Source organism: Phalacrocorax carbo, chromosome 25, assembly GCF_963921805.1.
Source record: "Phalacrocorax carbo chromosome 25, bPhaCar2.1, whole genome shotgun sequence".
Classification (NCBI taxonomy): Eukaryota; Metazoa; Chordata; class Aves; order Suliformes; family Phalacrocoracidae; genus Phalacrocorax; species Phalacrocorax carbo.
This window is the reverse complement of record NC_087537.1, coordinates 6,923,731-6,947,127: the sequence shown is the minus strand read 5'-3', so window position 1 is coordinate 6,947,127 and position 23,397 is coordinate 6,923,731. Positions and strand designations below refer to the sequence as shown.

Below are 23,397 nucleotides of genomic sequence, written 5' to 3'. Positions count from 1 at the left end.
CGGCAGGAGGTTTGGTGAGCTGTGCTCTGCCCATGGCTCTAAACCTGCCACTGGTGCCCAGGTACACAAGCACAAAGGCCACCTGACATCACTGCCCACCGTCCTCTGAAGGGAACAACAGTGGGAGGAAGAGACTGCTCCTGATGGCATAGATAGGAAGCAGGAAAAAAAGAAAAGCATGGCAATGTAAAAAGCACACATGGCACTTCTAATTACCATAGTTGTTGCAGAACCAGGGAGACCTTGGCTGGCTTCCAAACACACCCGGCTGATCTCTCACGCTCCCTCCTCCACAGGGCAGAAGGAGATAGTAAGGAGAAAGTCAGGTGAAAGTAAGGTTGTGGGTCAAGGTAAAGACAGGGGGATTACTTACCAAATGCTGCCACCCTTAAAGCAGGCTCGACTTGGGGAAGATTCATTTAACATAGTGCCAATTACAAATAGAGCAGGATGGTGAGAAACAGACCAAAACCCTCTAAAACACCTCCATGCCCACCTCTTTTTCACAGCCTCGACTTCCCTCCTTCGTTCATGGCTCTCCATCTCCTCCACCCGCAAGCCGCACACTGTACTGTGGAATGGGGGAGCGTTGTGGCAGGACACAACAGTTCCTTCCTGCCACTCTTTTCTCCTCACATCTCCTCACATCTCTCTCCTCCTCCTCTGCTCCAGCATGAGTCCTTCCCATAGGCTGCAGTCTTTCAAGACCAGCTCCATCATAGGTCCAGTCCACGGCCTGCAGTCCTTTCGGATAAGACTGCCCCGGCATGGGGGTCCTCCAGGGCCCGCAGTTGGTGCCAGGAGCCTGCTTCAGCGTGGGCTCTGCACAGGCCACACTTCCAGCAGGGGATATCCACCTGGTCCAGCGTGGGATCCTCCATGGGCTCCTGGTCCAGCGCGGGATCCTCCATGTGGATGTCTGCTCCACCGTGGTCTCTCCCACGGGTTGCCCAGCAATCTCTGCACCATTGCCTGAAGCACCTCCTCCTCCTCCTCCTCCTCCTCCCTTTCCTCTGGCCTTGGTGTTTGCGGGACTGTTTCTCAAACGGTTTACTCTCTCCATTCCTCATTTCCTGTGTAGGCTTTTGCCCTTTCTCTAAGATGTGTTAGCCAGCATTGCTAACGGGCTCAGCGCTGTGCAGCAGATAGTCCGTGTTGGAGCCGGTTGGAACTGGCTCTGTCAGACATGGCGGTAGCCACTGGATTCTTCTCACAGGGGGCACCCCTGCACCCTTCTCCCCCACCTCCCAAAGCCTTGCCACAGAAACAGGCTGCAGTGGGTCCAAGAGAGTATGAGGCACAGTTAGAGGGGTACGAATTCCAAGAGAGAGGAACCAGTCCAGGCTTCAGTAAGGCACGGATGGAATGCTGAATAAGCTTAAGAGAAATGGTATTATTCCTCACGCTTAAAGAGTTTGAATAAGTGCTCTAATATGACAGCTATCTAATGTCCTTGAACTTGAGTTTGAAAGCGGCTCCCATGGGAAGGGCAGTCAGGCCTGGCTGAAGCCTCCCAGCAGCACCACCTGGACATGATCTCAGCAAGGTCAACAAAGGGAGAAGGGCGGCCCTCGGTTACACTGCCTCTAAGCTGGAGCAAAGACAAGGCAGACTAGGGTGGAGGACGCACTTAGGTCCCTTACAAGGTACCTGCAGCCTCTGTCACAAAGAGGGAACTTGCCTGACCTCCCTCATGAAACAGCAGCAGAGTTTCTGCAGTTGGGCCCTGAAGCACATGTCCCTGCCTTCCTAGACACAGGTGCTGTGCCCTCAGATTCAGGTTTCTGTGGGGAGCATGGGACTCCTGGTGCTTCAACACCAAAGGCGTCCTCAGCTGCCTGACTCTCCCTGTGCCACCCAGAAAGTCAGTCCCACGTCTCACAGCAGAGCATCATCTGGACCCTGGTCCCTTCGCTCCAGTACCCACTCGGTGCGAGGTCGTAGGCCCTGCCTCACTCAGCACCAGGCTGAGTGGTGGCATTGGCGTGGACATGAGGAGCCTCTGTCCCGCCCAGTCACCAGCAACACTGCCCCGTCAGGGGATACAATGCCAGGATAACGGCCTGCATAGGCGGGCAGGCTTTCTTGCTCTTTCTCCCCGTACGTAAAGCAAGAAAGGGAGGACGCGAGAGGGCATAAGGGAGTGCATTTTGGTTCTCTGAGCAGCTCTCTGCCAGGCCAAAGGCACCACCGTTCAGCTGCAGATGGGCTCCTTCTGGCAAGGGCAACGTGCTACTCCGCAGTTCTCCTGGACGCACCACGGGACAGTCCCCCTGCTGTGACCTGCGCACGTCCCCATGATGAGGCTCACACAAGTACAGGCTGACCGACGTGTGCTCGTGCGTGCCTCCATGGGAGCACGCCAAAATCTGTATGCTCACGTAACGCAAGCCAGGAAAACATAGACTCGTCAAGGTTGGAAAAGACCCCAAAAGATCACCAAGTCCGACCGTCAATCACCAAGTCCACATCCGCAACTGTGGACTCTGCTGAGCAGATGCTGGGGGCTAGATGTGACATGACCTCTCACATGGGAGCCTTTGTGCACCCGGACAAGAAGCATGAGAGCGATGCCCATTTCCTGCAAACTTTGCCACAAACAAGCCCACAGGTATGACCCAGGTGCACATCATCACCTGCCTGCACGGCAGGCCGCCAGCACTTGATCTGAGTCTTCTGCCTGCGCTGACGTGTTTCCATCCTGGAAATCCTCAGGCCTCTCATCCCAGCACTTACAGAAGCCTTCATCTGGGAAAGCACGTGGCGTAAGCCAGGAAATGAAAAGGCAGCAGTGCAGGAAGCCAGGACACAGCCCGTCCCATTGGCCGGGATGGTCCGCATTTGACGTGAGCTTGTCAGAAAATTATTACTTCCCCAAAGGGTGCCTCTGGGCCTCAGGCAATGCAGGTCTACTATAAAAGGCAGCCCAACTCTCTGCCCTCTCATCCACTTCTCTCGCCTCCTTCTCCTTGGGAATCAGGTGAGAGTGAAGCCTCGTCTCCTCCTCCTCCTCCTTCAGGATCAGGTCTTTCCTCGATGGGTGCCTCAGCCGATATGGGCTGTCCTAGCCCAGGGCTGGGAACTGATTCTCATGGGAGAGGGAAGGGGAGAGGAGGTCTTCCAGAGAGAGGGGCTGGGACTTAGTTGAGGTGGCTCGTGGCCTTTGGGCTGGGCAGCGCGTGCTGGGCCAGGAGGTGCCTTGGCTCCACTGTGGTTGGGTGCAGTGCTGCCCCTCATGTATCCCTGTGCTCTGCTTCTTCCCTGCCCTCTCTCCCAGGTGCACCGTTGGACCAGAGACATGTCCTGCTACGACCAGTGCCAGCCCTGCCAGCCCTGCTCGCCCTGCGGCCCGACCCCGCTGGCCAACAGCTGCAATGAGCCCTGTGTCAGGCAGTGCCAGAACTCCACCGTCGTCATCCAGCCCTCCCCCGTGGTGGTGACCCTGCCCGGCCCCATCCTCAGCTCCTTCCCACAGAACACCGTTGTGGGCTCCTCCACCTCCGCTGCTGTTGGCAGCATCCTCAGCTGTGATGGAGTGCCCATCAACTCCGGGGGCTTTGACCTCTCCTGCATTACCAGCCGCTACTGTGGCAGCAGATGTCGACCCTGCTAAAGCGGCTGGCAACAACTTTGGCCAAGAACTTCCAAGACCTCAGAACATGGTGCTGCTGGACAGGAGACAGAGCTTCAGGGCACTGTATTCACCTCCTCGGGCCACTGTTTTGCTCTTCTAATCCCTTCTCTCTCTTCTTTACCTTTCCTGTCACCGCCTCCCCACACCAGCCTAGCGGGGACCTGTTGGCCTCCCTCCCTCTGCAGGGCGGGCAGATGGACACCCTGCAGGAGCTCCACCGCATCTTAGTGGCTGCCCCTGCTGCTCTCTGTGAACCACCTCCTTTTCTTCTTCGGACTCATTAAAGTTGTGCTGCATCCAAGCTTGGGCCTGCGAGTCCTCCTTCCTTCTGCGGCAGCTCTTCCAGTCTGCTCAGGGAAGAGGTGGAGCAAGGGGAGGGTGGGACTCACCGCAGTAGATTTTGGTTTGTGCCCTTTCCCCTGGAGCTAACAAAGACAACCCTGGCTACTCCACAGCCAATGGCTATCAGCGAGAGCATGGCTCCAAAGGGCGGCAGGAGTGGGGAATGGGAAGACAAGAATGCACACGGACAGCCCACAGCCTCCTCTCCACCTTCCCCTCCACTGCATTACGCCATCTAGAGCCCGTGGCCGGTACACATGGGCACAGGCAGGTGAGATAGCGACCGCATATAGCCCTTCAGCACCTGGCAGGGCCCAGCTGCTCTCCAGATAGGCAGGCCTGAGGTAATGCACAAGTCAGGATTAGTATCGGCCACACTCCCTGCGAAGCCAACACCCCCACAAGGCCCTCATGGCTTGTTTCAGCTGTCCACCTTCCCTGCGCAAATGCCTTGTGGCGCAAATGACTGTTAATGCTAACATCTAGTTATGCTTTTCAGTTATACTTTGAAAGTTCCTTTTGGACCTTGGCCTTCAGCCGCAGGCAATGCTCTAAATCCTGGCATCCATCCGTGGTCTCCTGGGAGCAGAAAAGGAACTCCTGGAGGCACCGCTTGGCGCACAATAACATCTCGGGCACACAGCGCCCCACGAACCGTGTGAGGTTCCACTCATGCCCTTCCTGCCCTCAGGTCGTGGGCTGACCACGGAGGACCTCACCCCGGAGCAGGTGGATGTACCGTGAAGGACACTGTGACCCCGTAAAGAGCTTGCACTGGAAGAGGTTCCTGGCAGGAACTGCCCTCCTGCGGAGAGAAGCCCACGCTGGAGCAGGTCCTCTGGCAGGAGCTGTGACCCCGTGGGGGACCCACGGTGGAGCAGCCCGTGAAGAAATGCAGCCCGGTGGAAGGACCCACGTTGGAGAATTTTGTGAAGGACCTTCTCCCGTGGGTGGGACCCCACCGTGGAGCAGGGGAGCAGCGTGAAGAGGAAGGAGTGGCAGAGACTATGTGTAACGCAGAGTCCGCAACCCCCCTTCCCATTCAGAGGTGAGGCTCACAGGACGGTAGCTCCCCAGGTTCTCCTTTCTACCCTTTTCAAAGATGGACACACTCTTTCCCTTCTTCCACTCCCCAGGGACTTCACCTGACTGCCATGGCCTTTCGAGACCATGGAGAGTGTCTTGGCAGCTCCACCAGCCAATTCCCTCAGGACTCTGGGATGCATCTCGTCAGGTCCCATAGACTTGTGGGTGTGCCGGTTCCTCAGGTGGTGGGAGGGGCTTTAGCCCCCTCGTCTCCATCCTGCGGTCCATTGGCTTGAGAGGGTTGAGGAGAGAGGCTACCAGCCAAGACTGAGGCAAGAAAGTTGTTGAGTACCTCAGCTCTCTCCTCGTCTCTTGATACTAGGCAACCATTCTTGTTCAGCAGGGCGGGTGCACTTTCTTTAGCCTTCTTTTTCTGGCTGTCGTACCTGTAGAAGCCCTTTAGTTATTCTTTGCATCCCTTACCTGTCCCCGCTTCCACTGCTTCCACTGCTTGCGCGGTTCCCTCTTGCTCATTAGTTTGACCAGCATATCTCAGCTCAGCCGTACTGCTCTCTTCCCTTCCTTGCCGGATTTCTTACACCTGGCAACTGAGAGCTCCTGTGCTCTATGGAATGCACCTTCCAAGGTCTGCCGGCACTTCTGTTCCCTTGTCCCTGAGGACCTCTTCCCAGGGGGTCCTGCTGACTAACTCCTTGAAGAGCTGGAAGGCTGCTTTCTGTATGAACCTTCCCACGATCAAAAAATCCCCAAACTTCCACCAACGGCACCAGCGTCTGAGCCAGGTGTTAATCGGGTGAATAATCAGTGAGAACATCCAAGGGCAACGATAGCTAGGGCAGATCCCCTCTTCCTCTGCCACACCATGCAGTGCCCCGTGCGGCCCAGCGGGTGGTTGCACAGATTTGCAAGGCTGAGGTGCCTGGCGCACCGCACATCCCCACCTCCCATCAGAACGAGCACCTCCAGGACAAAAACGGTTTCTTGCATGGGCCTAAAAGAAGACACAGGTGAGCGACTGACCCTTCCTCCCATGGTACTGTAGAGAGAGCACCGACCAGAACAGCCCAGGCTCTCTCTCTGCAGCTCACGGCAAGTACAATCCCATCCTGGCGCGCGAGGGAAGAACAGTTCCATGGCAGAAGCTCTCTCACCACCTTCTCTTTTCCCTCAGGCCACCAACCCCAGCCCCTCTCAGAAAGAGGATCTTTGGGTGCAGATCTCTGGGCGCGTAGGGGAAATAGGGCTGCCACGGGAGTGCTGAGGGCCTTTGCCCACAGCTCAGCCTTGCACAGAAGGGCCTCCTGCCAGGCTGCCAAGAGAAGAGAACTGTACTGGGCCCCTTCTCCTAGGTCCCTCCTCCCCTGAAGCCTACCGCTCGTGGAGAACAGCCTTTGGTGCTTGAACCTCAGAAATTTGGGCCTACAAAGACAGCCGAGATCATCTGCACTGACCTGCCTGGGAGACGTTGAGAGGGAACGGGCTGGGAAGGAGAGCCAGTGAGGGGCTGGATGGTTGAGGAAAGAAATGCAAGGTGGAGGGGATCTGAGGCAGCCAAGGGAGTGGGTGTTTCTTCTCTGTCACCAGTTGTCATGCAGGACTCTTCCTAGCAGAGTCAGAAAGAGCTGAAGAGAGCAGGTGTCGTGGTTTAGCCGGCAGCTCAGCCCCACACAGTCGCTCGCTCACTCCCCCACCGGTAGATGGGGGAGAGAATCAGAAGGGTAACGCTCGTGGGTTGGGATAAGAACAGTGAAATAATTAAAATTAAAAGAAACAGCAACAAAAATGCAACGTAAAGAGAACAACGAGAGGCGCGAAACGCGGGGTGGGGGGGAGGGGAAGGGAGAGGGGAGGGGAATGAACCGCCGAAACAGACCACAAGCGACGCAAGCGCTCACCGCCCGCCGACCCAAAGCCACGCCTCCTCTGAGCCGCAGATTGCCCCCCCTTGCTATACTGGTCATGGTGTCACATGGTATGGAACGAACATGCCATTGGCCAGTCGGGGTCAGCCGCCCCGGCCGTGGCCTTGCCCCTCCCAGCCTCCCGCCGACGCGGCAGAGCGCGGGAGGCTGGCAAGGTTGTCGACACCCCCACCCCCCCACCCCCCACCCCACCCCGGAGGAGAATTAACCCCTTCTCAGCCAAAACCAGCACAGCAGGTCATCAAGAGAGTAGCTCCCATTCACGGCTTTCCTCCCGCGCAGACCGTGGGGACTCCTTGTACATTTGAGGCTACGGCAGGAGGTTTGGTGAGCTGTGCTCTGCCCATGGCTCTAAACCTGCCACTGGTGCCCAGGTACACAAGCACAAAGGCCACCTGACATCACTGCCCACCGTCCTCTGAAGGGAACAACAGTGGGAGGAAGAGACTGCTCCTGATGGCATAGATAGGAAGCAGGAAAAAAAGAAAAGCATGGCAATGTAAAAAGCACACATGGCACTTCTAATTACCATAGTTGTTGCAGAACCAGGAAGACCTTGGCTGGCTTCCAAACACACCCGGCTGATCTCTCACGCTCCCTCCTCCACAGGGCAGAAGGAGATAGTAAGGAGAAAGTCAGGTGAAAGTAAGGTTGTGGGTCAAGGTAAAGACAGGGGGATTACTTACCAAATGCTGCCACCCTTAAAGCAGGCTCGACTTGGGGAAGATTCATTTAACATAGTGCCAATTACAAATAGAGCAGGATGGTGAGAAACAGACCAAAACCCTCTAAAACACCTCCATGCCCACCTCTTTTTCACAGCCTCGACTTCCCTCCTTCGTTCATGGCTCTCCATCTCCTCCACCCGCAAGCCGCACACTGTACTGTGGAATGGGGGAGCGTTGTGGCAGGACACAACAGTTCCTTCCTGCCACTCTTTTCTCCTCACATCTCCTCACATCTCTCTCCTCCTCCTCTGCTCCAGCATGAGTCCTTCCCATAGGCTGCAGTCTTTCAAGACCAGCTCCATCATAGGTCCAGTCCACGGCCTGCAGTCCTTCCGGATAAGACTGCCCCGGCATGGGGGTCCTCCAGGGCCCGCAGTTGGTGCCAGGAGCCTGCTTCAGCGTGGGCTCTGCACAGGCCACACTTCCAGCAGGGGATATCCACCTGGTCCAGCGTGGGATCCTCCATGGGCTCCTGGTCCAGCGCGGGATCCTCCATGTGGATGTCTGCTCCACCGTGGTCTCTCCCACGGGTTGCCCAGCAATCTCTGCACCATTGCCTGAAGCACCTCCTCCTCCTCCTCCTCCTCCCTTTCCTCTGGCCTTGGTGTTTGCGGGACTGTTTCTCAAACGGTTTACTCTCTCCATTCCTCATTTCCTGTGTAGGCTTTTGCCCTTTCTCTAAGATGTGTTAGCCAGCATTGCTAACGGGCTCAGCGCTGTGCAGCAGATAGTCCGTGTTGGAGCCGGTTGGAACTGGCTCTGTCAGACATGGCGGTAGCCACTGGATTCTTCTCACAGGGGGCACCCCTGCACCCTTCTCCCCCACCTCCCAAAGCCTTGCCACAGAAACAGGCTGCAGTGGGTCCAAGAGAGTATGAGGCACAGTTAGAGGGGTACGAATTCCAAGAGAGAGGAACCAGTCCAGGCTTCAGTAAGGCACGGATGGAATGCTGAATAAGCTTAAGAGAAATGGTATTATTCCTCACGCTTAAAGAGTTTGAATAAGTGCTCTAATATGACAGCTATCTAATGTCCTTGAACTTGAGTTTGAAAGCGGCTCCCATGGGAAGGGCAGTCAGGCCTGGCTGAAGCCTCCCAGCAGCACCACCTGGACATGATCTCAGCAAGGTCAACAAAGGGAGAAGGGTGGCCCTCGGTTACACTGCCTCTAAGCTGGAGCAAAGACAAGGCAGACTAGGGTGGAGGATGCACTTAGGTCCCTTACAAGGTACCTGCAGCCTCTGTCACAAAGAGGGAACTTGCCTGACCTCCCTCATGAAACAGCAGCAGAGTTTCTGCAGTTGGGCCCTGAAGCACATGTCCCTGCCTTCCTAGACACAGGTGCTGTGCCCTCAGATTCAGGTTTCTGTGGGGAGCATGGGACTCCTGGTGCTTCAACACCAAAGGCGTCCTCAGCTGCCTGACTCTCCCTGTGCCACCCAGAAAGTCAGTCCCACGTCTCACAGCAGAGCATCATCTGGACCCTGGTCCCTTCGCTCCAGTACCCACTCGGTGCGAGGTCGTAGGCCCTGCCTCACTCAGCACCAGGCTGAGTGGTGGCATTGGCGTGGACATGAGGAGCCTCTGTCCCGCCCAGTCACCAGCAACACTGCCTCGTCAGGGGATACAATGCCAGGATAACGGCCTGCATAGGCGGGCAGGCTTTCTTGCTCTTTCTCCCCGTACGTAAAGCAAGAAAGGGAGGACGCGAGAGGGCATAAGGGAGTGCATTTTGGTTCTCTGAGCAGCTCTCTGCCAGGCCAAAGGCACCACCGTTCAGCTGCAGATGGGCTCCTTCTGGCAAGGGCAACGTGCTACTCCGCAGTTCTCCTGGACGCACCACGGGACAGTCCCCCTGCTGTGACCTGCGCACGTCCCCATGATGAGGCTCACACAAGTACAGGCTGACCGACGTGTGCTCGTGCGTGCCTCCATGGGAGCACGCCAAAATCTGTATGCTCACGTAACGCAAGCCAGGAAAACATAGACTCGTCAAGGTTGGAAAAGACCCCAAAAGATCACCAAGTCCGACCGTCAATCACCAAGTCCACATCCGCAACTGTGGACTCTGCTGAGCAGATGCTGGGGGCTAGATGTGACATGACCTCTCACATGGGAGCCTTTGTGCACCCGGACAAGAAGCATGAGAGCGATGCCCATTTCCTGCAAACTTTGCCACAAACAAGCCCACAGGTATGACCCAGGTGCACATCATCACCTGCCTGCACGGCAGGCCGCCAGCACTTGATCTGAGTCTTCTGCCTGCGCTGACGTGTTTCCATCCTGGAAATCCTCAGGCCTCTCATCCCAGCACTTACAGAAGCCTTCATCTGGGAAAGCACGTGGCGTAAGCCAGGAAATGAAAAGGCAGCAGTGCAGGAAGCCAGGACACAGCCCGTCCCATTGGCCGGGATGGTCCGCATTTGACGTGAGCTTGTCAGAAAATTATTACTTCCCCAAAGGGTGCCTCTGGGCCTCAGGCAATGCAGGTCTACTATAAAAGGCAGCCCAACTCTCTGCCCTCTCATCCACTTCTCTCGCCTCCTTCTCCTTGGGAATCAGGTGAGAGTGAAGCCTCGTCTCCTCCTCCTCCTCCTTCAGGATCAGGTCTTTCCTCGATGGGTGCCTCAGCCGATATGGGCTGTCCTAGCCCAGGGCTGGGAACTGATTCTCATGGGAGAGGGAAGGGGAGAGGAGGTCTTCCAGAGAGAGGGGCTGGGACTTAGTTGAGGTGGCTCGTGGCCTTTGGGCTGGGCAGCGCGTGCTGGGCCAGGAGGTGCCTTGGCTCCACTGTGGTTGGGTGCAGTGCTGCCCCTCATGTATCCCTGTGCTCTGCTTCTTCCCCCTGCCCTCTCTCCCAGGTGCACCGTTGGACCAGAGACATGTCCTGCTACGACAAGTGCCAGCCCTGCCAGCCCTGCTCGCCCTGCGGCCCGACCCCGCTGGCCAACAGCTGCAATGAGCCCTGTGTCAGGCAGTGCCAGAACTCCATCGTCGTCATCGAGCCCTCCCCCGTGGTGGTGACCCTGCCCGGCCCCATCCTCAGCTCCTTCCCACAGAACACCGTTGTGGGCTCCTCCACCTCCGCTGCTGTTGGCAGCATCCTCAGCTGTGATGGAGTGCCCATCAACTCCGGGGGCTTTGACCTCTCCTGCATTACCAGCCGCTACTGTGGCAGCAGATGTCGACCCTGCTAAAGCGGCTGGCAACAACTTTGGCCAAGAACTTCCAAGACCTCAGAACATGGTGCTGCTGGACAGGAGACAGAGCTTCAGGGCACTGTATTCACCTCCTCGGGCCACTGTTTTGCTCTTCTAATCCCTTCTCTCTCTTCTTTACCTTTCCTGTCACCGCCTCCCCACACCAGCCTAGCGGGGACCTGTTGGCCTCCCTCCCTCTGCAGGGCGGGCAGATGGACACCCTGCAGGAGCTCCACCGCATCTTAGTGGCTGCCCCTGCTGCTCTCTGTGAACCACCTCCTTTTCTTCTTCGGACTCATTAAAGTTGTGCTGCATCCAAGCTTGGGCCTGCGAGTCCTCCTTCCTTCTGCGGCAGCTCTTCCAGTCTGCTCAGGGAAGAGGTGGAGCAAGGGGAGGGTGGGACTCACCGCAGTAGATTTTGGTTTGTGCCCTTTCCCCTGGAGCTAACAAAGACAACCCTGGCTACTCCACAGCCAATGGCTATCAGCGAGAGCATGGCTCCAAAGGGCGGCAGGAGTGGGGAATGGGAAGACAAGAATGCACACGGACAGCCCACAGCCTCCTCTCCACCTTCCCCTCCACTGCATTACGCCATCTAGAGCCCGTGGCCGGTACACATGGGCACAGGCAGGTGAGATAGCGACCTCATATAGCCCTTCAGCACCTGGCAGGGCCCAGCTGCTCTCCAGATAGGCAGGCCTGAGGTAATGCACAAGTCAGGATTAGTATCGGCCACACTCCCTGCGAAGCCAACACCCCCACAAGGCCCTCATGGCTTGTTTCAGCTGTCCACCTTCCCTGCACAAATGCCTTGTGGCGCAAATGACTGTTAATGCTAACATCTAGTTATGCTTTTCAGTTATACTTTGAAAGTTCCTTTTGGACCTTGGCCTTCAGCCGCAGGCAATGCTCTAAATCCTGGCATCCATCCGTGGTCTCCTGGGAGCAGAAAAGGAACTCCTGGAGGCACCGCTTGGCGCACAATAACATCTCGGGCACACAGCGCCCCACGAACCGTGTGAGGTTCCACTCATGCCCTTCCTGCCCTCAGGTCGTGGGCTGACCACGGAGGACCTCACCCCGGAGCAGGTGGATGTACCGTGAAGGACACTGTGACCCCGTAAAGAGCTTGCACTGGAAGAGGTTCCTGGCAGGAACTGCCCTCCTGCGGAGAGAAGCCCACGCTGGAGCAGGTCCTCTGGCAGGAGCTGTGACCCCGTGGGGGACCCACGGTGGAGCAGCCCGTGAAGAAATGCAGCCCGGTGGAAGGACCCATGTTGGAGAATTTTGTGAAGGACCTTCTCCCGTGGGTGGGACCCCACCGTGGAGCAGGGGAGCAGCGTGAAGAGGAAGGAGTGGCAGAGACTATGTGTAACGCAGAGTCCGCAACCCCCCTTCCCATTCAGAGGTGAGGCTCACAGGACGGTAGCTCCCCAGGTTCTCCTTTCTACCCTTTTCCAAGATGGACACACTCTTTCCCTTCTTCCACTCCCCAGGGACTTCACCTGACTGCCATGGCCTTTCGAGACCATGGAGAGTGTCTTGGCAGCTCCACCAGCCAATTCCCTCAGGACTCTGGGATGCATCTCGTCAGGTCCCATAGACTTGTGGGTGTGCCGGTTCCTCAGGTGGTGGGAGGGGCTTTAGCCCCCTCGTCTCCATCCTGCGGTCCATTGGCTTGAGAGGGTTGAGGAGAGAGGCTACCAGCCAAGACTGAGGCAAGAAAGTTGTTGAGTACCTCAGCTCTCTCCTCGTCTCTTGATACTAGGCAACCATTCTTGTTCAGCAGGGCGGGTGCACTTTCTTTAGCCTTCTTTTTCTGGCTGTCGTACCTGTAGAAGCCCTTTAGTTATTCTTTGCATCCCTTACCTGTCCCCGCTTCCACTGCTTCCACTGCTTGCGCGGTTCCCTCTTGCTCATTAGTTTGACCAGCATATCTCAGCTCAGCCGTACTGCTCTCTTCCCTTCCTTGCCGGATTTCTTACACCTGGCAACTGAGAGCTCCTGTGCTCTATGGAATGCACCTTCCAAGGTCTGCCGGCACTTCTGTTCCCTTGTCCCTGAGGACCTCTTCCCAGGGGGTCCTGCTGACTAACTCCTTGAAGAGCTGGAAGGCTGCTTTCTGTACGACCCTTCCCACGATCAAAAAATCCCCAAACTTCCACCAACGGCACCAGCGTCTGAGCCAGGTGTTAATCGGGTGAATAATCAGTGAGAACATCCAAGGGCAACGATAGCTAGGGCAGATCCCCTCTTCCTCTGCCACACCATGCAGTGCCCCGTGCGGCCCAGCGGGTGGTTGCACAGATTTGCAAGGCTGAGGTGCCTGGCGCACCGCACATCCCCACCTCCCATCAGAACGAGCACCTCCAGGACAAAAAGGGTTTCTTGCATGGGCCTAAAAGAAGACACAGGTGAGCGACTGACCCTTCCTCCCATGGTACTGTAGAGAGAGCACCGACCAGAACAGCCCAGGCTCTCTCTCTGCAGCTCACGGCAAGTACAATCCCATCCTGGCGCGCGAGGGAAGAACAGTTCCATGGCAGAAGCTCTCTCACCACCTTCTCTTTTCCCTCAGGCCACCAACGCCAGCCCCTCTCAGAAAGAGGATCTTTGGGTGCAGATCTCTGGGCGCGTAGGGGAAATAGGGCTGCCACGGGAGTGCTGAGGGCCTTTGCCCACAGCTCAGCCTTGCACAGAAGGGCCTCCTGCCAGGCTGCCAAGAGAAGAGAACTGTACTGGGCCCCTTCTCCTAGGTCCCTCCTCCCCTGAAGCCTACCGCTCGTGGAGAACAGCCTTTGGTGCTTGAACCTCAGAAATTTGGGCCTACAAAGACAGCCGAGATCATCTGCACTGACCTGCCTGGGAGACGTTGAGAGGGAACGGGCTGGGAAAGAGAGCCAGTGAGGGGCTGGATGGTTGGGGAAAGAAATGCAAGGTGGAGGGGGTCTGAGGCAGCCAAGGGAGTGGGTGTTTCTTCTCTGTCACCAGTTGTCATGCAGGACTCTTCCTAGCAGAGTCAGAAAGAGCTGAAGAGAGCAGGTGTCGTGGTTTAGCCGGCAGCTCAGCCCCACACAGTCGCTCGCTCACTCCCCCACCGGTAGATGGGGGAGAGAATCAGAAGGGTAACGCTCGTGGGTTGGGATAAGAACAGTGAAATAATTAAAATTAAAAGAAACAGCAACAAAAATGCAACGTAAAGAGAACAACGAGAGGCGCGAAACGCGGGGTGGGGGGGAGGGGAAGGGAGAGGGGAGGGGAATGAACCGCCGAAACAGACCACAAGCGACGCAACCGCTCACCGCCCGCCGACCCAAAGCCACGCCTCCTCTGAGCCGCAGATTGCCCCCCCTTGCTATACTGGTCATGGTGTCACATGGTATGGAACGAACGTGCCATTGGCCAGTCGGGGTCAGCCGCCCCGGCCGTGGCCTTGCCCCTCCCAGCCTCCCGCCGACACGGCAGAGCGCGGGAAGCTGGCAAGGTTGTCGACACCCCCACCCCCCCACCCCCCACCCCACCCCGGAGGAGAATTAACCCCTTCTCAGCCAAAACCAGCACAGCAGGTCATCAAGAGAGTAGCTCCCATTCACGGCTTTCCTCCCGCGCAGACCGTGGGGACTCCTTGTACATTTGAGGCTACGGCAGGAGGTTTGGTGAGCTGTGCTCTGCCCATGGCTCTAAACCTGCCACTGGTGCCCAGGTACACAAGCACAAAGGCCACCTGACATCACTGCCCACCGTCCTCTGAAGGGAACAACAGTGGGAGGAAGAGACTGCTCCTGATGGCATAGATAGGAAGCAGGAAAAAAAGAAAAGCATGGCAATGTAAAAAGCACACATGGCACTTCTAATTACCATAGTTGTTGCAGAACCAGGAAGACCTTGGCTGGCTTCCAAACACACCCGGCTGATCTCTCACGCTCCCTCCTCCACAGGGCAGAAGGAGATAGTAAGGAGAAAGTCAGGTGAAAGTAAGGTTGTGGGTCAAGGTAAAGACAGGGGGATTACTTACCAAATGCTGCCACCCTTAAAGCAGGCTCGACTTGGGGAAGATTCATTTAACATAGTGCCAATTACAAATAGAGCAGGATGGTGAGAAACAGACCAAAACCCTCTAAAACACCTCCATGCCCACCTCTTTTTCACAGCCTCGACTTCCCTCCTTCGTTCATGGCTCTCCATCTCCTCCACCCGCAAGCCGCACACTGTACTGTGGAATGGGGGAGCGTTGTGGCAGGACACAACAGTTCCTTCCTGCCACTCTTTTCTCCTCACATCTCCTCACATCTCTCTCCTCCTCCTCTGCTCCAGCATGAGTCCTTCCCATAGGCTGCAGTCTTTCAAGACCAGCTCCATCATAGGTCCAGTCCACGGCCTGCAGTCCTTCCGGATAAGACTGCCCCGGCATGGGGGTCCTCCAGGGCCCGCAGTTGGTGCCAGGAGCCTGCTTCAGCGTGGGCTCTGCACAGGCCACACTTCCAGCAGGGGATATCCACCTGGTCCAGCGTGGGATCCTCCATGGGCTCCTGGTCCAGCGCGGGATCCTCCATGTGGATGTCTGCTCCACCGTGGTCTCTCCCACAGGTTGCCCAGCAATCTCTGCACCATTGCCTGAAGCACCTCCTCCTCCTCCTCCTCCTCCCTTTCCTCTGGCCTTGGTGTTTGCGGGACTGTTTCTCAAATGGTTTACTCTCTCCATTCCTCATTTCCTGTGTAGGCTTTTGCCCTTTCTCTAAGATGTGTTAGCCAGCATTGCTAACGGGCTCAGCGCTGTGCAGCAGATAGTCCGTGTTGGAGCCGGTTGGAACTGGCTCTGTCAGACATGGCGGTAGCCACTGGATTCTTCTCACAGGGGGCACCCCTGCACCCTTCTCCCCCACCTCCCAAAGCCTTGCCACAGAAACAGGCTGCAGCGGGTCCAAGAGAGTATGAGGCACAGTTAGAGGGATACGAATTCCAAGAGAGAGGAACCAGTCCAGGCTTCAGTAAGGCACGGATGGAATGCTGAATAAGCTTAAGAGAAATGGTATTATTCCTCACGCTTAAAGAGTTTGAATAAGTGCTCTAATATGACAGCTATCTACTGTCCTTGAACTTGAGTCTGAAAGCGGCTCCCATGGGAAGGGCAGTCAGGCCTGGCTGAAGCCTCCCAGCAGCACCACCTGGACATGATCTCAGCAAGGTCAACAAAGGGAGAAGGGTGGCCCTCGGTTACACTGCCTCTAAGCTGGAGCAAAGACAAGGCAGACTAGGGTGGAGGACGCACTTAGGTCCCTTACAAGGTACCTGCAGCCTCTGTCACAAAGAGGGAACTTGCCTGACCTCCCTCATGAAACAGCAGCAGAGTTTCTGCAGTTGGGCCCTGAAGCACATGTCCCTGCCTTCCTAGACACAGGTGCTGTGCCCTCAGATTCAGGTTTCTGTGGGGAGCATGGGACTCCTGGTGCTTCAACACCAAAGGCGTCCTCAGCTGCCTGACTCTCCCTGTGCCACCCAGAAAGTCAGTCCCACGTCTCACAGCAGAGCATCATCTGGACCCTGGTCCCTTCGCTCCAGTACCCACTCGGTGCGAGGTCGTAGGCCCTGCCTCACTCAGCACCAGGCTGAGTGGTGGCATTGGCGTGGACATGAGGAGCCTCTGTCCCGCCCAGTCACCAGCAACACTGCCCCGTCAGGGGATACAATGCCAGGATAACGGCCTGCATAGGCGGGCAGGCTTTCTTGCTCTTTCTCCCCGTACGTAAAGCAAGAAAGGGAGGACGCGAGAGGGCATAAGGGAGTGCATTTTGGTTCTCTGAGCAGCTCTCTGCCAGGCCAAAGGCACCACCGTTCAGCTGCAGATGGGCTCCTTCTGGCAAGGGCAACGTGCTACTCTGCAGTTCTCCTGGACGCACCACGGGACAGTCCCCCTGCTGTGACCTGCGCACGTCCCCATGATGAGGCTCACACAAGTACAGGCTGACCGACGTGTGCTCGTGCGTGCCTCCATGGGAGCACGCCAAAATCTGTATGCTCACGTAACGCAAGCCAGGAAAACATAGACTCGTCAAGGTTGGAAAAGACCCCAAAAGATCACCAAGTCCGACCGTCAATCACCAAGTCCACATCCGCAACTGTGGACTCTGCTGAGCAGATGCTGGGGGCTAGATGTGACATGACCTCTCACATGGGAGCCTTTGTGCACCCGGACAAGAAGCATGAGAGCGATGCCCATTTCCTGCAAACTTTGCCACAAACAAGCCCACAGGTATGACCCAGGTGCACATCATCACCTGCCTGCACGGAAGGCTGCCAGCACTTGATCTGAGTCTTCTGCCTGCGCTGACGTGTTTCTATCCTGGAAATCCTCAGGCCTCTCCTCCCAGCACTTACAGAAGCCTTCATCTGGGAAAGCACGTGGCGTAAGCCAGGAAATGAAAAGGCAGCAGTGCAGGAAGCCAGGACACAGCCCGTCCCATTGGCCGGGATGGTCCGCATTTGACGTGAGCTTGTCAGAAAATTATTACTTCCCCAAAGGGTGCCTCTGGGCCTCAGGCAATGCAGGTCTACTATAAAAGGCAGCCCAACTCTCTGCCCTCTCATCCACTTCTCTCGCCTCCTTCTCCTTGGGAATCAGGTGAGAGTGAAGCCTCGTCTCCTCCTCCTCCTCCTTCAGGATCAGGTCTTTCCTCGATGGGTGCCTCAGCCGATATGGGCTGTCCTAGCCCAGGGCTGGGAACTGATTCTCATGGGAGAGGGAAGGGGAGAGGAGGTCTTCCAGAGAGAGGGGCTGGGACTTAGTTGAGGTGGCTCGTGGCCTTTGGGCTGGGCAGCGCGTGCTGGGCCAGGAGGTGCCTTGGCTCCACTGTGGTTGGGTGCAGTGCTGCCCCTCATGTATCCCTGTGCTCTGCTTCTTCCCCCTGCCCTCTCTCCCAGGTGCACCGCTGGACCAGAGACATGTCCTGCTACGACCAGTGCCAGCCCTGCCAGCCCTGCTCGCCCTGCGGCCCGACCCCGCTGGCCAACAGCTGCAATGAGCCCTGTGTCAGGCAGTGCCAGAACTCCATCGTCGTCATCGAGCCCTCCCCCGTGGTGGTGACCCTGCCCGGCCCCATCCTCAGCTCCTTCCCACAGAACACCGTTGTGGGCTCCTCCACCTCCGCTGCTGTTGGCAGCATCCTCAGCTGTGATGGAGTGCCCATCAACTCCGGGGGCTTTGACCTCTCCTGCATTACGAACCGCTACTGTGGCAGCAGATGTCGACCCTGCTAAAGCGGCTGGCAACAACTTTGGCCAAGAACTTCCAAGACCTCAGAACATGGTGCTGCTGGACAGGAGACAGAGCTTCAGGGCACTGTATTCACCTCCTCGGGCCACTGTTTTGCTCTTCTAATCCCTTCTCTCTCTTCTTTACCTTTCCTGTCACCGCCTCCCCACACCAGCCTAGCGGGGACCTGTTGGCCTCCCTCCCTCTGCAGGGCGGGCAGATGGACACCCTGCAGGAGCTCCACCGCATCTTAGTGGCTGCCCCTGCTGCTCTCTGTGAACCACCTCCTTTTCTTCTTCGGACTCATTAAAGTTGTGCTGCATCCAAGCTTGGGCCTGCGAGTCCTCCTTCCTTCTGCGGCAGCTCTTCCAGTCTGCTCAGGGAAGAGGTGGAGCAAGGGGAGGGTGGGACTCACCGCAGTAGATTTTGGTTTGTGCCCTTTCCCCTGGAGCTAACAAAGACAACCCTGGCTACTCCACAGCCAATGGCTATCAGCGAGAGCATGGCTCCAAAGGGCGGCAGGAGTGGGGAATGGGAAGACAAGAATGCACACGGACAGCCCACAGCCTCCTCTCCACCTTCCCCTCCACTGCATTACGCCATCTAGAGCCCGTGGCCGGTACACATGGGCACAGGCAGGTGAGATAGCGACCTCATATAGCCCTTCAGCACCTGGCAGGGCCCAGCTGCTCTCCAGATAGGCAGGCCTGAGGTAATGCACAAGTCAGGATTAGTATCGGCCACACTCCCTGCGAAGCCAACACCCCCACAAGGCCCTCATGGCTTGTTTCACCTGTCCACCTTCCCTGCGCAAATGCCTTGTGGCGCAAATGACTGTTAATGCTAACATCTAGTTATGCTTTTCAGTTATACTTTGAAAGTTCCTTTTGGACCTTGGCCTTCAGCCGCAGGCAATGCTCTAAATCCTGGCATCCATCCGTGGTCTCCTGGGAGCAGAAAAGGAACTCCTGGAGGCACCGCTTGGCGCACAATAACATCTCGGGCACACAGCGCCCCACGAACCGTGTGAGGTTCCACTCATGCCCTTCCTGCCCTCAGGTCGTGGGCTGACCACGGAGGACCTCACCCCGGAGCAGGTGGATGTACCGTGAAGGACACTGTGACCCCGTAAAGAGCTTGCACTGGAAGAGGTTCCTGGCAGGAACTGCCCTCCTGCGGAGAGAAGCCCACGCTGGAGCAGGTCCTCTGGCAGGAGCTGTGACCCCGTGGGGGACCCACGGTGGAGCAGCCCGTGAAGAAATGCAGCCCGGTGGAAGGACCCACGTTGGAGAATTTTGTGAAGGACCTTCTCCCGTGGGTGGGACCCCACCGTGGAGCAGGGGAGCAGCGTGAAGAGGAAGGAGTGGCAGAGACTATGTGTAACGCAGAGTCCGCAACCCCCCTTCCCATTCAGAGGTGAGGCTCACAGGACGGTAGCTCCCCAGGTTCTCCTTTCTACCCTTTTCAAAGATGGACACACTCTTTCCCTTCTTCCACTCCCCAGGGACTTCACCTGACTGCCATGGCCTTTCGAGACCATGGAGAGTGTCTTGGCAGCTCCACCAGCCAATTCCCTCAGGACTCTGGGATGCATCTCGTCAGGTCCCATAGGCTTGTGGGTGTGCCGGTTCCTCAGGTGGTGGGAGGGGCTTTAGCCCCCTCGTCTCCATCCTGCGGTCCATTGGCTTGAGAGGGTTGAGGAGAGAGGCTACCAGCCAAGACTGAGGCAAGAAAGTTGTTGAGTACCTCAGCTCTCTCCTCGTCTCTTGATACTAGGCAACCATTCTTGTTCAGCAGGGCGGGTGCACTTTCTTTAGCCTTCTTTTTCTGGCTGTCGTACCTGTAGAAGCCCTTTAGTTATTCTTTGCATCCCTTACCTGTCCCCGCTTCCACTGCTTCCACTGCTTGCGCGGTTCCCTCTTGCTCATTAGTTTGACCAGCATATCTCAGCTCAGCCGTACTGCTCTCTTCCCTTCCTTGCCGGATTTCTTACACCTGGCAACTGAGAGCTCCTGTGCTCTGTGGAATGCACCTTCCAAGGTCTGCCGGCACTTCTGTTCCCTTGTCCCTGAGGACCTCTTCCCAGGGGGTCCTGCTGACTAACTCCTTGAAGAGCTGGAAGGCTGCTTTCTGTACGACCCTTCCCACGATCAAAAAATCCCCAAACTTCCACCAACGGCACCAGCGTCTGAGCCAGGTGTTAATCGGGTGAATAATCAGTGAGAACATCCAAGGGCAACGATAGCTAGGGCAGATCCCCTCTTCCTCTGCCACACCATGCAGTGCCCCGTGCGGCCCAGCGGGTGGTTGCACAGATTTGCAAGGCTGAGGTGCCTGGCGCACCGCACATCCCCACCTCCCATCAGAACGAGCACCTCCAGGACAAAAAGGGTTTCTTGCATGGGCCTAAAAGAAGACACAGGTGAGCGACTGACCCTTCCTCCCATGGTACTGTAGAGAGAGCACCGACCAGAACAGCCCAGGCTCTCTCTTTGCAGCTCACGGCAAGTACAATCCCATCCTGGCGCGCGAGGGAAGAACAGTTCCATGGCAGAAGCTCTCTCACCACCTTCTCTTTTCCCTCAGGCCACCAACGCCAGCCCCTCTCAGAAAGAGGATCTTTGGGTGCAGATCTCTGGGCGCGTAGGGGAAATAGGGCTGCCACGGGAGTGCTGAGGGCCTTTGCCCACAGCTCAGCCTTGCACAGAAGGGCCTCCTGCCAGGCTGCCAAGAGAAGAGAACTGTACTGGGCCCCTTCTCCTAGGTCCCTCCTCCCCTGAAGCCTACCGCTCGTGGAGAACAGCCTTTGGTGCTTGAACCTCAGAAATTTGGGCCTACAAAGACAGCCGAGATCATCTGCACTGACCTGCCTGGGAGACGTTGAGAGGGAACGGGCTGGGAAAGAGAGCCAGTGAGGGGCTGGATGGTTGGGGAAAGAAATGCAAGGTGGAGGGGGTCTGAGGCAGCCAAGGGAGTGGGTGTTTCTTCTCTGTCACCAGTTGTCATGCAGGACTCTTCCTAGCAGAGTCAGAAAGAGCTGAAGAGAGCAGGTGTCGTGGTTTAGCCGGCAGCTCAGCCCCACACAGTCGCTCGCTCACTCCCCCACCGGTAGATGGGGGAGAGAATCAGAAGGGTAACGCTCGTGGGTTGGGATAAGAACAGTGAAATAATTAAAATTAAAAGAAACAGCAACAAAAATGCAACGTAAAGAGAACAACGAGAGGCGCGAAACGCGGGGTGGGGGGGAGGGGAAGGGAGAGGGGAGGGGAATGAACCGCCGAAACAGACCACAAGCGACGCAACCGCTCACCGCCCGCCGACCCAAAGCCACGCCTCCTCTGAGCCGCAGATTGCCCCCCCTTGCTATACTGGTCATGGTGTCACATGGTATGGAACGAACGTGCCATTGGCCAGTCGGGGTCAGCCGCCCCGGCCGTGGCCTTGCCCCTCCCAGCCTCCCGCCGACACGGCAGAGCGCGGGAAGCTGGCAAGGTTGTCGACACCCCCACCCCCCATCCCCCACCCCACCCCGGAGGAGAATTAACCCCTTCTCAGCCAAAACCAGCACAGCAGGTCATCAAGAGAGTAGCTCCCATTCACGGCTTTCCTCCCGCGCAGACCGTGGGGACTCCTTGTACATTTGAGGCTACGGCAGGAGGTTTGGTGAGCTGTGCTCTGCCCATGGCTCTAAACCTGCCACTGGTGCCCAGGTACACAAGCACAAAGGCCACCTGACATCACTGCCCACCGTCCTCTGAAGGGAACAACAGTGGGAGGAAGAGACTGCTCCTGATGGCATAGATAGGGAGCAGGAAAAAAAGAAAAGCATGGCAATGTAAAAAGCACACATGGCACTTCTAATTACCATAGTTGTTGCAGAACCAGGGAGACCTTGGCTGGCTTCCAAACACACCCGGCTGATCTCTCACGCTCCCTCCTCCACAGGGCAGAAGGAGATAGTAAGGAGAAAGTCAGGTGAAAGTAAGGTTGTGGGTCAAGGTAAAGACAGGGGGATTACTTACCAAATGCTGCCACCCTTAAAGCAGGCTCGACTTGGGGAAGATTCATTTAACATAGTGCCAATTACAAATAGAGCAGGATGGTGAGAAACAGACCAAAACCCTCTAAAACACCTCCATGCCCACCTCTTTTTCACAGCCTCGACTTCCCTCCTTCGTTCATGGCTCTCCATCTCCTCCACCCGCAAGCCGCACAATGTACTGTGGAATGGGGGAGCGTTGTGGCAGGACACAACAGTTCCTTCCTGCCACTCTTTTCTCCTCACATCTCCTCACATCTCTCTCCTCCTCCTCTGCTCCAGCATGAGTCCTTCCCATAGGCTGCAGTCTTTCAAGACCAGCTCCATCATAGGTCCAGTCCACGGCCTGCAGTCCTTCCGGATAAGACTGCCCCGGCATGGGGGTCCTCCAGGGCCCGCAGTTGGTGCCAGGAGCCTGCTTCAGCGTGGGCTCTGCACAGGCCACACTTCCAGCAGGGGATATCCACCTGGTCCAGCGTGGGATCCTCCATGGGCTCCTGGTCCAGCGCGGGATCCTCCATGTGGATGTCTGCTCCACCGTGGTCTCTCCCACAGGTTGCCCAGCAATCTCTGCACCATTGCCTGAAGCACCTCCTCCTCCTCCCTTTCCTCTGGCCTTGGTGTTTGCGGGACTGTTTCTCAAATGGGTTACTCTCTCCATTCCTCATTTCCTGTGTAGGCTTTTGCCCTTTCTCTAAGATGTGTTAGCCAGCATTGCTAACGGGCTCAGCGCTGTGCAGCAGATAGTCCGTGTTGGAGCCGGTTGGAACTGGCTCTGTCAGACATGGCGGTAGCCACTGGATTCTTCTCACAGGGGGCACCCCTGCACCCTTCTCCCCCACCTCCCAAAGCCTTGCCACAGAAACAGGCTGCAGTGGGTCCAAGAGAGTATGAGGCACAGTTAGAGGGGTACGAATTCCAAGAGAGAGGAACCAGTCCAGGCTTCAGTAAGGCACGGATGGAATGCTGAATAAGCTTAAGAGAAATGGTATTATTCCTCACGCTTAAAGAGTTTGAATAAGTGCTCTAATATGACAGCTATTTAATGTCCTTGAACTTGAGTTTGAAAGCGGCTCCCATGGGAAGGGCAGTCAGGCCTGGCTGAAGCCTCCCAGCAGCACCACCTGGACATGATCTCAGCAAGGTCAACAAAGGGAGAAGGGCGGCCCTCGGTTACACTGCCTCTAAGCTGGAGCAAAGACAAGGCAGACTAGGGTGGAGGACGCACTTAGGTCC

General features: G+C 56.8%; 3 protein-coding genes across 3 annotated transcripts; all 3 read left to right on the top strand.

Annotated features, from left to right (window-relative positions):
- Positions 1–2,901: 2,901 nt before the first annotated feature.
- Positions 2,902–3,613, top strand: LOC135317251 (feather keratin Cos1-1/Cos1-3/Cos2-1-like). The gene is made up of 2 exons (XM_064473184.1): positions 2,902–2,980; positions 3,297–3,613. The coding sequence occupies exons 1-2, from the start codon at positions 2,902–2,904 to the stop codon at positions 3,611–3,613; spliced, it is 396 nt and encodes a 131-aa protein (XP_064329254.1).
- A 6,942-nt stretch (positions 3,614–10,555) lies between these two features.
- On the top strand, positions 10,556–10,870 carry LOC135317323 (feather keratin Cos1-1/Cos1-3/Cos2-1-like). Its single transcript, XM_064473380.1, has one exon. The coding sequence runs from the start codon at positions 10,556–10,558 to the stop codon at positions 10,868–10,870; it is 315 nt and encodes a 104-aa protein (XP_064329450.1).
- Positions 10,871–17,812: 6,942 nt separating this feature from the next.
- LOC135317275 (feather keratin Cos1-1/Cos1-3/Cos2-1-like) lies at positions 17,813–18,127 on the top strand. The gene has a single exon (XM_064473228.1). The coding sequence runs from the start codon at positions 17,813–17,815 to the stop codon at positions 18,125–18,127; it is 315 nt and encodes a 104-aa protein (XP_064329298.1).
- Positions 18,128–23,397: the final 5,270 nt, after the last annotated feature.